At 41.2% G+C, this 17240-nt stretch overlaps 1 protein-coding gene across 1 annotated transcript in view; it reads left to right on the forward strand.

The window, feature by feature from the left end:
- LOC126295344 (pleckstrin homology domain-containing family M member 2) overlaps positions 1–17240 on the forward strand; it is a 260206-nt gene that overhangs the window by 202032 nt on the left and 40934 nt on the right. The window contains exons 15-16 of the mRNA XM_049987814.1: positions 456–720; positions 15430–15654. Coding sequence (XP_049843771.1) covers positions 456–720; positions 15430–15654 — 490 coding nt within the window. The remainder of the gene's footprint in view (positions 1–455; positions 721–15429; positions 15655–17240) is intronic.

The raw sequence follows: 17240 nt of genomic DNA on the forward strand, positions 1-17240 counted from the left end.
AATCTCTTTACGTATTACATTTTGCTAGTGTTATGTTTTGACATAATCATAAATTGTCACATACCTCTGTATGAGGATCTTCATACAGTTAAAAATTCTCTCTGAAGCTGTGTGGACTACCTTTTTGTATTATGTTGTCCCACAGTGGACTGAGAAGCCAAAAGCCAGTTTGTAATGAACTGTTAAATAAATATTATTGTGCAACATTAATGTTGTATATTGAAGCTGGTAGGTAATATAGTTTTTAAATGACAAACCAAAAGTGTCAGTTGTCAACACACAATTATATGTCAGTGGGAAATCCAAGTTACAGGGTAAACAAAAAAAATTGGGGGCCAAGATTCTCCATTAAACCTTCAGATCGAGTAGTATATTATATGCTGTGTTACACAGTTACATTCGAAAGCCTCCGGATTAGAGTTTGCGGCTGAGCCAGTTTGCCGCGTGCTGCGCAGGGCGGGCGTGCTGTACCAGTTTGCGGACCAGGCGCAGCGCCTGCCTTTGAGCGCCCTCCTGCTGGGCGGCGGGCACTGCCTGGGGGCGCGCCGCATTGCCGTCGCCCACGCGCGCCCCCACTCCTTCGAGCTGTGCACTGCGGCCGATGGGGACGGCTCCGGTGCGGCAGTGGAGGGCCGCGACAGGCGCGTGCTGCAGATGGCGGCCGCCGACGAGTACGAAGCCTCGGAGTGGTTGCAGGCGCTGGTCCAGGCTGCGTCCGGGGTGAGTGAGCATGGGTAGGCGGTGGGGTATTGCCTTGTAACAGGCACTGCCTGGAGCTTGTTTTGAGGCTGAAGTTATCTGCAACTACACTTCTATTAAAATGGCAACACGACGAGGGGTAGCATCACCATCACCATCACCATCACCACCATCACCATCACCACCACCACCAGCACCACCACCACCACCACCACCACCACCACCACCACCACCATCATCATCATCATCATCATCATTGACGTCGACATCGAAATCATCAACGTCAACGTCGAAATCATCGACGTCAACGTCGAAATCATCGACGTCGACATCGTCGACATTGACATTGTCGACGTCGACTTCATCGTCGTCATCGACATATCATAATCGATGTCATCGACACCATCATCGATGTCATCGACATCATCATCATCATCATCGACATCATCATCATTGACATCATCATCGTCGACATCGACATCATCATCAGACATCATCATCGACATCATCATCATCAATCGACATCATCATCAATCGACATCATCATCAATCGACATCATCATCAATCGACATCATCATCAATCGACATCATCATTATCGTCACCACTACCTCCACAACTCATTTCTTTCGTTAAATGGCGTGGCTTCGCCTCAGGTATGTCTGCAACTTCTTCTTCCTTGAGAATGATCTTGGGTGATATTCAGCCAGTTGACTCCAATGGTCTGCTTAAGCTCTTCGTCATGTCGGTCTCGGGGTCTTTCTTGTTATCTGTCAGTTTCTCTCTGTCTTTTTGGCTCCTTTCCAGCACTCCCTCTGTCCATTGATCATGATTTCTTCCAGCAACATGGCTGGCCCAGAGACGTTTCACAGAGCCTAGAGTCTCTCCGGCATTCGTCGTCAGTAATCGATCTGATATCTTCTGGCCTTTTTCTCTCTTTTCCTGTGGAACCCAAGTGGATCCGTGTGGAGCATGCTTTGGTCTCACCGCACACTTTTAGTACTCAGCCACACACAATTGATATCATCAAAGTGTGCAGGCCTGAAGATGGCATTGGCGCAACATAGAAACTAGTAGCCAAATAAATATAAAATCTTAAGTACAGCTGGAGTAGTTTCATTTTTAATAAAAAAAGATTGTTTTTATGTTTTACTGCCATATTTGACTTGAAGATAGTTGAATATCTTCAAACTGCTTGCCACCCTAGCTTGATGCATCAAAAGATTTCCGATCTCATGTCTTCCAGGCTGGCTGAGATATATATCTGACAGCATCCAGTAGTGTATTTTTGGATTGCACATTTCCTATCTTGCTTCATTTATTAGACAAAAGTTTTTGTCTTTTAGATCTGATACCAACATCTTCTCTTTTTCAAAATCATTTGCCAGTGGTAGAATATCATCTTGAAATCTCAGATTTTTAAGTCCCTTCCTGTTGTCTCTAATTCGCTTTTCTTCTCAGTTCAATTTTGAAATTGCCCTTTCAGCAGACTATAGCTTACAAAAGATGAGATTACCTCGTTTCACTCCTTTCTGAACTGGAAACTGTAAGAGTTCATTACTTGGCAGTAATAAAGGCTACGTAGGTTTCATATGTATCATGCAGGATTGTAGTGTAGGCCATCTTCACCTTTTGCTTGGCAAGGGCTTGCATGACTGCAGTACGGCTAGCTAGGTCAATGGTCTTTCCAGAACCTGCAAAAGCTATACATAGAGGCACCCACTATTTGTTTTCTGTGCTTATCACTCCCAGGAGAACAAAAAATAGGATTAAGGATGCCAAAGTTGCTGTAGACTCCAGTCTGCCCAATGGGCTCAGCTGTGTCAAAGAAGGGCCTGGTATGATTTATTTATTTATTTATATGTCAAGTTCCATAGGACAAAATCGAGGAGAAAATCTCCAAGGTCATGGAACATGTCAGTACCTGAAATTACAACATAAAAGCAATAACAGATAAAAATAAAATATTTATGAACCCAAGAAAGTCAAGCCATAAGTTTAAGTAAATGCAGTCAATTATACGACATAAGAGTCAGCTTAATCTTTCAAGGAACTCCTCGCCAGAATAAAAGGGGTGACCCATAAGGAAACTCTTCAATTTTGATTTGAAAATGCGTGGATTACTGCTAATATTTTTGAATTATTGTGGTAGCTTATTGAAAATGGATGCAGCAGTATACTGCACGCCTTTCTGCACAAGAGTTAAGGAAGTCCGACCCAAAAGCAGGTTTTATTTCTGCTGAGTGTTAACTGAGTGAAAGCTGCTTACTCTTGGGAATAAGCCAATATTGTTAACAAGAAATGACAGTGAAGTATATATATATATATATATATATATATATATATATATATATATATATATATATATATATATATATTAAAAACAAAGATTCCAAGACTTACCAAGCGGGAAAGTGCTGGCAGACAGGCACATGAAAAAAACACACAAACACACACACACAATTACTAGCTTTCGCAACCGATGGTTGCTTCTTCAGGAAGGAGAGGGAAAGACGAAAGGATGTGGGTTTTAAGGGAGAGGGTAAGGAGTCATTCCAATCCCGGGAGGCTTTCCGCTCCTGTATGGATATAAAGAGCTCATATAAAACCAGTCCTAAGCAAGGAAGGGAAAACTGAAAGGTGGAAGGAGTACATAGAGTGTCTATACAAGGAGGGCGATATTAAAGAAATGGAAGAGGATGTAGATGAAGATGATATGTGAGATATGATACTGGGAGAAGAATTTGACAGATCTCTGAAAGACATAAGTCAAAACAACACCCCGAGAGTAGACAACATTCTGTTAGAACTATGGATAGCCTAGTGAGAGCCAACCATGAGAAAACTGTTCCATATGGTGAGCAAGACATAGGAAATAGGCAAAATACCCTCAGACTTCAAAAAATATATAATAATTCCAATTCCAAAGAAAGCAGGTGCCGAATGGTGTCAACATTACCAAACTGTTAGTTTACTATATCATGGTTGCAAAATACTTCTTTACTGAAGAATGGAAACATTGGTAGAAGTCAGCCTTGCAGAAAATCAGTTTGGATTCCGGAGAAATGTGGAAGATGTGAGGCAATACTGGCTCCTGCGACTTCTCATAAAAGAGATTAAGGAAAGGCAAACCTACATTTATAGCATTTGTAGACTTAGAGAAAGCTTTTGATAGTGTTGAGTGGGAATACTCTCATTGAAATTATGAGAATAGCAGGGGCAAAATACAAGGAGCAAAGGGCTATTTACAACTAAGACAGAAATCGTACAGCAGTTGTAAGGGTCGAGGGGCATGAAAGGGAAGCAGTGGTTGGGAAAGGAGTGAGACAGGGTTGTAGCCTCTCCCCGATGTTATTCAATCTGTATATTGAGCAAGCAGTAAAGGAAACAGAAGAAAAACTTAGAGTAGGAATTAAAGCCCAAGGACAAGAAGTAAAAACTTTGAGGGTGCCAATGACATTGTAATTCTGTCAGAGACAGCAAAGAACTTGGAAGTGCAGTTGAACGGAATGGACAGGGTCTTGAAAGGAGGATATAAGGCGAATGTCAGCAAAACCAAAATGAAGATAATGGAATGTAATTGAATTAAATCAGGTGATGATGAGGGAATAAGATTAGGAAATGAGACACTTAAAGCAGTAAAGGAGTTTTGCTATTTGTGGAGCAAAATAACTGATGATGGTCAGAATAGAGAGGATATAAAATGTAGACTGGCAGTGGCAAGGAAAGTGTTTTGAAAGAAGAGAAATTTGTTACACATTTGAAATAGTTTTAAAAATATGACAACAACAGCCAGAATGTTAAAAACCTGCAGAACATTAAAAACTGCCCAATGTTGTGAGCTAGATGGAATTATCTGGTTGTTTTTGCATTGCCATAGCAACTAACACAGAAGGTCTATTCAGCTAACCAGAGATCATGTGTGATGCTGAATGGTTCTTTTGTGTTAGTCACTATGTCAATGCATAAACAACTGAATAGTTTGAGTGAGTCATGACGAAGGGCAGTTTTTAATGTTTGGCAGTTTTTTATTATTTTGGTTGGTTTATTGGTCTTTCAAAACTATTTTAAATGAGCTATTCGACTTTTAACAAAGTTGTATTACAATTTATATAGCATATGATGATTTCCTTTTTATACACACGTTGTTTGTGAATTTTAATTATTTTTACTGCGGATGAGTTGAGGAATGGTAGGCAGAACTTCCTCTTTATAACATGGAGACTTTGGCAGACAGACAGCAGTTGTAACAGGTACCCGTATGTATTACAGGGTGGCACACGAAATGTGTTACCAATTGTTTCTTTCACAATTTACGACGCACATAAGGTATCCCACTGGGATCTCTACAGCAGTACCAGCAGAGCTTGGAAAAACAAATGAGTTATGAAATGACATGTAATTCACGATACTGCCGCTAGGAGACTAGTAAGCAGCAATGGCTGACAATGGAAGATGGAGGACACAGCAACAATTGGCAATTGTGTTACTTTTTCACGAAACGAAAAGCCTTGTTGTGACTCAGAGGCATTTTCGACAATAGTTTAACACACGACGGGTCCCTTGCAAGAAGACCATCCACAGGTTGTATGATAAATTTTTACATGAAGGAACAGTATTGGAAGCGAAGCGACCTTGGCCTTAGCCTGTTTGTTTGCTGGAGAATATTGAAGCGGTACGAGTTGCTGTACAGAGAAGTCCTGGGAAATCGTTAGAGAGGCAGCAATGCAACTGGGAATATCCACACAATCCGTTCAATGCATTCTTAAAAGTGACCTCCATATGTACCCATACAAGATGGCCTGTGCACAGAAGCTCACTGAAGAACACAAGCAGCAGAGGCTACTGTTTGCTCAGTGGGCGGAGGATAGGGAAGAAAGTCTCAACATTTGGTTTTCAGGTGAGGCGCATTTTCATTTAGACAGTGTGGTTAACAAAAAAAATGTACGCTTTTGGGCCACTGAAAACCCACAAGCGCTTCATGAATGACAACATTATACTCCGAGGATTACCAAAAATAATAATAATAAAATAGGCTCTGAGGACTATGGGACTTAACTTCTGAGGTCATCAGTCCCCTAGAACTGTAGCGGTCGCATGGTTCCAGACTGTAGCGCCTAGAACTGCTCGGCCACCTCGGACGGCCGAGGATTACAGCGTGGGCAGCAATTTTCCAGTCACGGACTTATTGGACCCTTTTTCTTTGAAGAAACTGTGAACAGCAAGCGTTATTTGAGCATGCTTCCACAGCGTCTTGCTACTGCCTTGCCCTTCAACACGCAGTGGTTCATGCAAGATGGAGCAAGGCCACATACTACAAACACTGTGTTGGAGTTCTGACACGAGCATTTCGACATGTGGATCATTTCACTCAGGTTTCCAGTTCGCTTCAATCACGGATAAAATTGGCCCCACAATAGTCCAGACCTCAATCCGTGTGATTCTTTTCTTTGGGGGTACCTAAACTAAAAAATTTTCCCGAAATGTCCACGTGATTTAATGGAGCTCAGAAGACTTATTCTTCAAGCTTGCAGTGAAATTACGGAAGACGTGCCATAGGGTAATCACTAACTTCAGTGTTCGTTTCAAGGAAGTTAGGAAATGAAATGGTGGACATATTGAGCATGTGCTGAGTTAGAACAAATCTCCATGGACGGCTCTTCATTGTAGTATATGTTCCTTTCAGATTGTATTGACAATAATATATTCAAAACAAAATGGTAACACATTTAGTGCGCCACCCTGTATTTGATGGCTCCATGAACTGGCTGCTGCTGTCACCTGGGTTACTCATAATTTTTATTTTATATTATAACTAATGTTGCTTGTAAGTTAGCTCTTAATGTGGACAAGTTTCGTCATATGAGGCCCACTGTAGTTAATGTATATTCAGAGACTTTCGTCTGGGACTGGTTACTGGAATCAGAACTAAATCATTTACTGCAATGTTGACTGCTTTTTATTAAAATCTTAAGTTAAGTCACTGTAGTTTCACAATTATGTCTCAGCTATGTATTTTTTTGGTAATATGAGCATTTTTTTCTTTTTAATGCCTAGGCAAGGGGAAACTACAGTCATTTTTACCAAGGGAATGCAGCTTTACTGTGCAGTTAAATGATGATAGCATCCTCTTGGGTAAAATATTCCGGAGGTAAAACACTCACTGATTCGGATCTCCGGGCAGGGACTACTCAGGAGGATGTCGTTATTAGCAAAAACAAAACTGGCGTTCTATGGATCGGAGTGTGGAATGTCAGATCCCTTAATTGGGCAGCTAGGTTAGAAAATTTTAAAAAGTTAGATATGGAGGGAATTAGTGAAGTTCGGTGGCAGGAGGAACAAGACTTTTGGTCAGGTCAATACAGGGTTATAAGTACAAAATCAGATAGGGGTAATGTAGGTGTAAGTTAAATAACGATTTAAAAATAATAGGGGCACAGGTAAGCTAGTATGAACAGCTTAGTGAACGCATTATTGTAGCCGAGATAGACACGAAGCCCACACTTACCACAGCAGTACAAGCTTATATGCCAACTAGCTCCACAAACGAAGAAGAGATTGAAGAAATGTATGATGGGATGAAAGAAATCATTCAGGTAGTGAGGGGAGACAAAAATTTAATAGTCAAGGGAGACTGGAATTCAACAGTAGGGAAAGAAAGAGAAGGAAAAGTAGTAGGTGAATATGAAATGGGGTAAGGAATGAAAGAGGAAGCTGACTGGTAGAATTTTGCACAGACCATAACTTACTCATAGCTAACACTTGGTTCAAGAATCATCAAAGAAGGCTGTATACGTGGAAGAGGCCCGGAGACAATTGAAAGTTTCAGATAGATTATATAATGGTAAGACAGAGATTTAGGAACCAGGTTTCAAACTGTAAGACATTTACAGGGGCAGATGTGGACTCTGACCACAATCTATTGGTTATTAACTGTAGACTAAAATGGACGAAACTGCAAAAACGTAGGAATTTAAGGAGATGGGACCTGGATAAACTGAAAGAAGCAGACGTCGTAGAGAGTTTTAGAGAGAGCACTAGGGAATGATTGACAAGAACAGGGGAAAGAAATACAGTAGAAGAAGAATGGGTAACTTTGAGGGATGAAGTAGTGAAGGCAGCAGAGGATCAAGTAGGTAAAAAACCAAGGGCAAGTAGAAATCCTTGGGTAACAGAAGAGATATTGAATTTAATTGATGAAAGGAGAAAATATAAAATTGCAGTAAATGAAGCACGCAAAAAGGAATACAAGCGTCTGAAAAATGAAATCGACAGGAAGTGGAAAATGGCTAAGCAAGGATGGCTAGAGAACAGATGTAAGGATGTAGAGGCATATATGACTAGGGGTAAGAGAGATAGTGCCTACAGGAAAATTAAAGAAACCTTTGGCGAATATAGAATCACTTGTATGAATATCAAGAGTTCAGATGGAAAACCAGTTGTAAGCAAAGAAGGGAAAGCAGAAAGGGAGAAGGAGTACGATAGCGGGTCTACACAAGGGTGATGTACTGGAGAGCTGTATTACGGAAATGGAAGAGGACATAGATGAAGATGAAATAGGAGATATGATACTGAGTTTCACAGAGCACTGAAATACCTGAGTGAAAACAATGCCCCGTGACTTGATAGCATTTCATTAGAACTCTGCTAGCCTTGAGAGAGCCAGCCCCCGACATATCTCTACCATCTGTAAGCAAGATGTATGAGAAAGGCGAAATACCCTCAGACTTCAAGAAGAATATAATAATTCCAATCCCAAAGAATGCAGGTGTTGACAGATGTGAAAATTATCGAACTATCAGTTTAATAAGTCACGGCTGCCAAATACTAACAGATGTTCTTTACAGATGAATGGAAAAACTGGTAGAAGCTGACCTTGGGAAAGATCAGTTTGGATTCCTTAGAAATGTTGGAACACGTTAGGCAATACTGACCCTACGACTTATCTTAGAAAATAGATTAAGGAGAGGCAAACCTACGTTACTAGCATTTGTATAGTTACAGAAAGCTTTTGACAATGTTGACTGGAATACTCTCTTTCAAATTCTCAAAGTGCCAGAGATCGAATACAGGGAGCGAATGGCTATTTACAATTTGTATAGAAACCAAATGGCAGTTCTAACAGTTGAAGGGCATGAAAAGGGAAGCAGTGGTTGGGAAGGGAGTGAGACAGGGTTGTAGCCTCTCCCCGATGTTATTCAATCTGTATGTTGAGCAAGCAGTAAAGGAAACAAAAGAAAAATTTGGAGTAGGTATTAAAATACATGGAGAAGAAATAAAAACTTTGAGGTTTGCCAATGACATCGTAATTCTGTCAGAGACAGCAAAGGACTTGGAAGAGCGGTTGAACGGAATGGACAGTGTTTTGAAAGGAGGATATAAGATGCACATCAACAAAAGCAAAACGAGGATAATGGAATGTAGTCGAATTAAGTCGAGTGATGCTGAGAGAATTAGATACGGAAATGAGACACTTAAAGTAATAAAGGAGTTTTTCTATTTGGGGAGCAAAATAACTGATGATGGTCGAAGTAGAGAGGATATAAAATGTAGACTGGCAATGGCAAGGAAAGTTTTTCTGAAGAAGAGAAATTTGTTAACATCGAGTATAGATTTGAGTGTCAGGAAGTCTTTTCTGAATGAATTTGTATGGAGTGTAGCCATGTATGGAAGTGAAATGTGGACGATAAATAGTTTAGACAAGAAGAGAATAGAGGCTTTTGATATCTGGTGCTACAGAAGAACGCTGAAGATTAGATGGCTAGCTCGCGTAACTGATGAGGAGGTACTGACTAGAATTGGGGAGAACTGGGAATTTGTGACACAACTCTAGTAGAAGAAGGGACCGGTTGGTAGGACACATTCTGAGGCATCAAGGGACCACCAGTTTAGTATTGGAGGGTAAAATTGTAGAGGGAGACCAAGAGATGAATACACAAAGCATATTCAGAAGGATGTAGGTTGCAGTAGGTACTTGGAGATGAAGGAGCTTGCAGAAGATAGGGTAGCATGGAGAGCTGCAACAAACCAGACTCTGGTCTGAAGACCATAACAACAATACCCACACTCTGCCAACTAGTTGTGACAGATACCAATTGCTTTGCCGGCGCACAGAGTCCTGCAGCGTGACAGGGCAGCACTGCAAGTAGCCCAAACGGGGATTGTAGGGGCCATGATAGACCTATTGAGTGTCCGTAAATGGACCTCAATGCATTATCCCGCCAGCACTGAGTTTGAGACACGACACGACCATTGCCTGGCAGTCACAGATGACATGCTGACCTGGAGCCTGCCACCGTATGGATCGAACATCAAGTAGCTGGATGTCCACTGCAAAGCAGTCTCATGGAACTCTGACACCAGGACTTTCATATTTACTGTGTCAACAAGTTGTTGTTATGACTGCCTCTGGTGACTGAATAGTTTTTCTTATGCCTTGTCTACCTGAGGTTGAGTTCTTGCATTCTGAATGCTTGTGTGGACAGTTCACTGGTATGTACAGGGTGACACAGAATAACAGGAATGTTTGAAATGATTGGTGGCAACTACAGGCAGGTGGCAGCACTGCGGGTTCGTGACAGTTAGCAAGTAAACAGTCCACCAGTTCAGTAATCGTCATTAGTGGAACGGACAACAGCATGCATTGGCCATAAAAATGTTTTATAAAAACAATGGTAGTTTGGTAGCAGTGGAGAGGGTGTTTCGACATTTTTATAATTTAGGACACCATGGTGCCATTGTGTTGAAACAGGTGATAAAATGTTGGATTAATAACTTTGAAGAGACTGGATCTGCCCTCAAGAAGAAACCAACAGAATGACCAGCGAACACTGAGCCTGTCTTACAGAGCCCACGGCGTTCAATTCATGAGCGAGCAGCAGTGGTTGAAATGTCTCAGGAGAGTGTTCGCAGAATTCTTCATCTCAATTTAAAATTTCATCCGCACAAACTACAGATGGTTTAATAATTGAAGAGCAATGATTGCCAGTTACGATTAGGATTCTGTCATCATCATCATCATCATCATCATCATCATCATTATTTAAGACTGATTATGCCTTTCAGTGTTCAGTCTGGAGCATAGCCCCCTTATGAAATTCCTCCATGATCCCCTATTCAGTGCTAACATTGGTGCCTCTTCTGATGTTTAACCTATTACTTCAAAATCATTCTTAACCGAATCCAGGTACCTTCTCCTTGGTCTGCCCCGACTCCTCCTACCCTCTACTGCTGAGCCCACGAGTCTCTTGGGTAACCTTGCTTCTCCCATGCCTGTAACATGACCCCACCATCTAAGCCTGTTCGCCCTGACTGCTACATTTGTAGAGTTCATTCCCAGTTTTTCTTTGATTTCCTCATTGTGGACACCCTCCTGCCATTGTTCCCATCTACTAGTACCTGCAATCATCCTAGCTACTTTCATATCCGTAACCTCAACCTTGTTGATAAGGTAACCTGAATCCACCCAGCTTTCGCTCCCATACAACAAAGTTGGTTGAAAGATTGAACGGTGCACAGATAACTTAGTCTTGGTACTGACTTCCTTCTTGCAGAAGAGAGTAGATCACACACTGCATTAGCTTTGCTACACCTCGCTTCCAGTTCTTTCACTATGTTGCCATCCTGTGAGAATATGCATCCTAAGTACTTGAAACCGTCCACCTGTTCTAACTTTGTTCCTCCTATTTGGCACTCAATCCGTTATTATTTCTTTCCCACTGACATTACTTTCATTTTGGAGATGCTAATCTTCATACCGTAGTCCTTAAATTTCTGATCTAGCTCTGAAATATTACTTTGCAAACTTTCAATCGAATCTGCCATCACAACTAAGTCATCCACATATGTAAGACTGCTTATTTTGTGTTCACATATCTTAATCTCACCCAGCCAGTCTATTGTTTTCAACATATGATCCATAAATATTATGAACCACAGTGGAGACAGGTTGCAGCCTTGTCTTACCGCTGAAACTACTCTGAACCATGAACTCAATTTACCGTCAACTCTAACTGCTACCTGACTATCCATGTAAAGACCTTTAATTGCTTGCAAAAGTTTGCCTCCTATTCCATAATCTCATAGAACAGACAATAACTTCCTCCTAGGAACCCGTTCATGTGCCTTTTCTAGATGTATAAAGCATAGATACAATTCCCTGTTCCACTCATAACACTTCTCCATTATTTGCCGTAAGCTATAGATCTGGTCCTGACAACCTCTAAGAGGCCTAAACCCACACTGATTTTCATCCAATTGGTCCTCAACTAATACTCGCACTTTTCTTTCAACAATACCTGAGAAAATTTTACCCACAATGCTGATTAAAGAGATACCTCTGTAGCTGTTGCAATCTTTCCTGTTTCCATGTTTAAAGATTGGTGTGATTACTGCTTTTGTCCAGTCTGATGGAACCTGTCCCGACTCCCAGGCCATTTCAATTATCCTGTGTAGCCATTTAAGACCTGACATTCCACTGTATTTGATGAGTTCCGACTTAATTTCATCCACCCCAGCTGCTTTATTGCACTGCAATCTATTGACCATTTTCTCCACTTCCTCAAATGTCATCCTATTTCCATCATCATTCCTATCCCATTCTACCTCGAAATCTGAAACATTATTGATCGTATTTTCACCTACATTGAGCAACTCTTCAAAATATTCCCTCCATCTGCCCAAGGCATCCACAGGATTCACCAGCAGTTTTCCTGATCTGACCAAAATACTTGTCATTTCCTTCTTACCTCCCTTTCGAAGACTGCTAATTACACTCCAGAATGGTTTTCCAGTAGCTTGACCCATAGTCTCCAACCTGTTTCCAAAGTCTTCCCAAGATTTCTTCTTGGATGCTGCAATTATCTGTTTGGCTTTGTTTCTTTGTTCAACATAGCTTACTCTGTCTACCTGAGTTCTAGTATGTAGCCATTTTTGATACGCCTCCTTTTTCCTTTTACAGGCTGCCTTGACTGTGTCATTCCACCAAGCTGTTTGCTTCATCCTACTTTTACACACTACTGTTCCCAGACATTCTTTAGCCACTTCTAGTACTGTGTCCCTGTACCGTGTCCATTCCTTTTCCAATGACTGACTACATTCAATTAACTGGTACCTTTCTGAGATTGCTGTTATGTACTTGTGCCTGATTTCCTTATCCTGAAGTTTCTCCACTCTTATCCTCCTACGCATGGACCTGACCTCCTGCACTTTCAGCCTCACAGTCCTAATTTCACTGCAGGTTAAATAATGATCAGTGTCATCACAGAATCCCCTGCATACACGTGTGTCCCTCACAGCCTTCCTGAATTCCTGATCTGTTATTATATAGTCAGGGACAGATCTCGTTCCCCTGCCTTCCCAAGTATACCGGTGAATGTTCTTATGTTTAAAAAAGGAGTTTGTGATTACTAAGCCCATACTGGCACAGAAATCCAAGAGTTGTTTCCCGTTTCTGTTGGTCTCCATATCCTCTCCAAATCTACCCATAACCTTTTCATACCCTTCTGTTCAATTTCCAATCCTGGCATTAAAATCACCCATGAGCAGAACACTGTCATTGTCCTTTACTCTAACAACTACATCACCGAGTGCCTCATAAAAACTATCCATCTTATCTTGATCTGTCCCTTCACAATGCGAATATACTGACACAATCCTAATTTTCTGGCTAGACACTGTCAAATCTATCCACATCAGTCGTTCGTTTACATACCTTACTGCAACTACGCTGGGTTCCATTTCTTTCCTGATGTAAAGCCCTACACCCCATTGTGCTATTTCTGCTTTGACTCCTGACAGGTAGACCTTGTATTCTCCCACTTCCTCTTCTTTCTCACCCCTTACCCGAATGTCAGTAACAGCTAAAACGTCCAGCCCCATCTTACTTGCAGCCTCTGCCAACTCTACCTTCTTCCCAGAGTAGCCCCCATTGATATTAATAGCTCCCCATCTCATTACCATTTGTTTGCCAAGTTGTATCTTAGGAGTCCCTGCTTTGTCAGTTAGAGGTGGGACTCCGTCATCTCCAAAGGTCCGAGGCATTTTACTCTGATTGTTGCCAGCATCATATTTAAAGTACCGGGGAAGCAGGTTGCTAGCCTTACTTGCCCCGAGTCCCATTGGGTTTTACTCCTAACGGTTGAGGGACTAACCGGTGGATTTGGTAGTCTTTGCCGTATGAGCACACAGGTAACCACGACCTAGAATATGTCCGAGATGCCCAGCCTTATTCCAAAGTAACTGGTATCCCGACTGTCGGGACCAATTACTTGGCCACTCATACGTTGCCCGTGCTTCATGAATTAGGACATGACTACAAGAACCCACACCATGAGCTACAAACAAATAATAACAAAAATAAACAATGGCAATGGATTTCTAAACAAGTTTTGGATGTCAGATGAGGTACATTTTCCTCTCACAGCCTCCGTGAATTAGCAGAACTACCGTTACTGGGCAAACACAAATCCTAAAGACATTTGTGAGCATTCCTTACACGCTAGTAAAGTGGCAGTATAGTGTGGTATTTCGTCGCATGGTATTATCGGACTGTGTTTTTTTTTGCAAATGAGCAGGTAAACACAATAACTGCAATACCGATCGTTATGTGGTGATGTTACAAACTTTCCTTACACCTGCATTGAACGACTTTCCAAACATTCAAGAAGCCAGGTTTCAATAGGACAGAGCAACATCACACACTGCACGGCAATCAATGATATGTCTGTGAAAATTGTTGAGCAATTGTATGATCTCACGATTCGGTAACATTCCCTGGCCCCCTAGATTGCCAGATTTATCCATTTGTGATTTTTTCTTGTGGGGCTACCTCAAGAGCAAAGTGTACACAACTAGACCAAGATTCCTGGATGAGTTAAAACAGAGAATTCCGGATGCAATTCACAGCATCCCAGCTAAGATGTTGCAGTGCTCAATGAGGAATCTCAACAGCAGATTTCATGAATGTATTTGTACAGGACAACACCATCTAACGGATGTAATTTTTTAAAAATAATAAATGCCATCACTGTTTCATAAATGGCAAAGTTGTAAGGTTTCAATTACTATGAATGCAGTTTCTTTCCTTCATCACTTCTAGTTTTGTTAGATTGTGGAAATGTTCCCGTTTTTTGTGTCACCCTGTACTCCTCATTGGCCCTGTGGGTTTGTTCCTCATGTCACCTAGATATTTTTATGTCGTAAATAATGTGTGATATGTTACCTCTTGATGGGGACAAGTTTTGTCCTACATGATCCATTTCAAATGTTGTGTATTTCAGAACCTCTGGCCTGAAGATAGTCCTATAAACCGAAACTGGTCACTGTATCAAGAATAAATTATTCATTGTTTAAAATGTAATAGATTGTTGGCTACAAACTACATCTATGAACAAATGTACTGTAATGTGGTTAATATTCCTGTATTGCTTCAGCAGGTGCCTATGAGGTATACGTGTATGAACCCCACGCATAAATCTAGTTTCTTCAATAACATGTTGTCAATTTGTAAAAAATGAGTTAATAACTTCAACGAAACCATCATTTACTGTTTTCAATGCTGCTACTTCTTTGCTTGGGTCAACAATAATACTTGTACTACTTTTTCATTAAAGAACAAACAATAAAAATCTGCCTCCCAATCGAAGAATATAATGAAACGATGGCAGCAGTGTATACCGATATCAGTGGCACAGCAGAATTACAGCACACTGAACGTGTGTCGCCACTGCAGCTGTACGAGGTGGAGCGGGCGGAGACGGTGCCGTGCTCAGTGGTGCTGACGCCGACGTCGGTGCTGACGTGCCGCGAGCACTGGTGGCCGCGCTGGGTGGGTGTCGGCAGCCCCGGGGGCGGCGCGGAGGGGCGGCACGGGCGGGCGGAGACCCTCGCCCGGGCGCCGCTCGCCGACATCACGTCCGTCACGGTCGCCACCGACAGCGACAGCTGGTGCATCCTGGTGAGTCCGGAGTGTTCTGGGGTAGCCGTGGTACTTTAAAAAAAATGCAGTGTGAGGTGGACAAAAAGGCCATTATTTAGTTGTACAACAGTAGTTAAGCGGAATTTTCGTAACTGGGTCAGCTGAGCCACACGTCACGTGTGTCTCGGTAATTTGCAACAAGATGTTACGTCTCTTCACAGATCAAAGTATTGCAGAGCAGAACACGACATCACGAAACAGACATAGTATTCGGTGTAGCTACTGCTTTGAGTGTGAAGTTGCTGTTAGATTCTATGAAAATAGTTCAACTTGTACGTCTCTCATTTATCTTCTCGACTTGGCTATCAAAGCTGCAATTACTACTTTAAATTAAAAAACAATACTATTTCTTCTATACTACATTTTAGTAATGAACTTTCCACGCCTGTCGTAAGTTAACGTGTGATATATTTTCCTATCTTTCAAATCCGTCAGCAACTGTACTCCAGTGTTATGCTAATGTCTCAAATTACAAGACTCTTTTCATTCTGGAAAGTTCTTGTAGCTCCATTTGCATTATTGGTAAACTAGAATAGGAGTCTACACATCTCCCAGGTAGAATGTCAGTTAACAGAATACTTACTTCCGCATACGAGCAGTTATTTCCTCTCATCAAGTTGTCACAGCCTCCGTCCTGTGCTGAAGATGCATGTTGTCCATCAATGTGACTTTATATGTGTACAACAACAACAGCAACAACAACAACAACAAAAAGCCAACACACAATATCTGAATATTTATGTTGGACATGTTTTAAAATAGTATTTTTAATTATATAAATTAGTTTTGCTGCAATTATCTTTCATTGTTAAGAAGGTGTAGGGATATGACTCAATTCTGTAGAGTGTTTGTATCATGACAGGTGTCATGTTTATTGTAGTGACAAATGGTGGTGAGTTGTAAATAGACTTTTGTATTTACAGATGTAGGTACCATCTTCTTTTTTTTATGTATACAGTGGTAGTACAAATTAAATATTTAGCTAGCAAGAGGAAATAAACTACAGATAGATTATAAATCTAAAGAGGCAGCAGCTTATTTCAGCGTGAAAGCCCTCTTTATAATATAATTGGTTAATGAAAGCTGGCATAAGCGATATTAGCATTAAGCGGTACTGTTATACTTCTTTAACACAGTGTACCCATACAGTTTCTGCAAGTTTCTTCCCTTTGGTTAATCATATCTTGCCTCATTCCCCACCCTACCAGCTAAATATGATAAATGAATTAACCAGTAAGTAAACAAATGAATCGACAGAAGGTAATAAAAAGCTTCCTTGTTCTACCGTCTACATTAGCTTCTGTGATACGAAAAATTTCCACAGGCTAATGTGATGAGCCGCTACAAAACATTTGATTGGATTATTTTAAACCACCTTCCCCATTTATTTATTAGGGTTCTGTACCTCAGTTGGTAAAAATGGAACCCTGGTAGGATCACTTTATTGTCCATCTGTCCGTCTGTTTGTCTGTGTGTCCAATTCTTAAAGCCCTTTTTTCTCATGAACGGGCAGACATATCGAGCTGATGCTTATCACACATGCTGAGGTCTGTAGGCCCTTGTCG

Source organism: Schistocerca gregaria, chromosome 11, assembly GCF_023897955.1.
Source record: "Schistocerca gregaria isolate iqSchGreg1 chromosome 11, iqSchGreg1.2, whole genome shotgun sequence".
Lineage (NCBI taxonomy): Eukaryota > Metazoa > Arthropoda > Insecta > Orthoptera > Acrididae > Schistocerca > Schistocerca gregaria.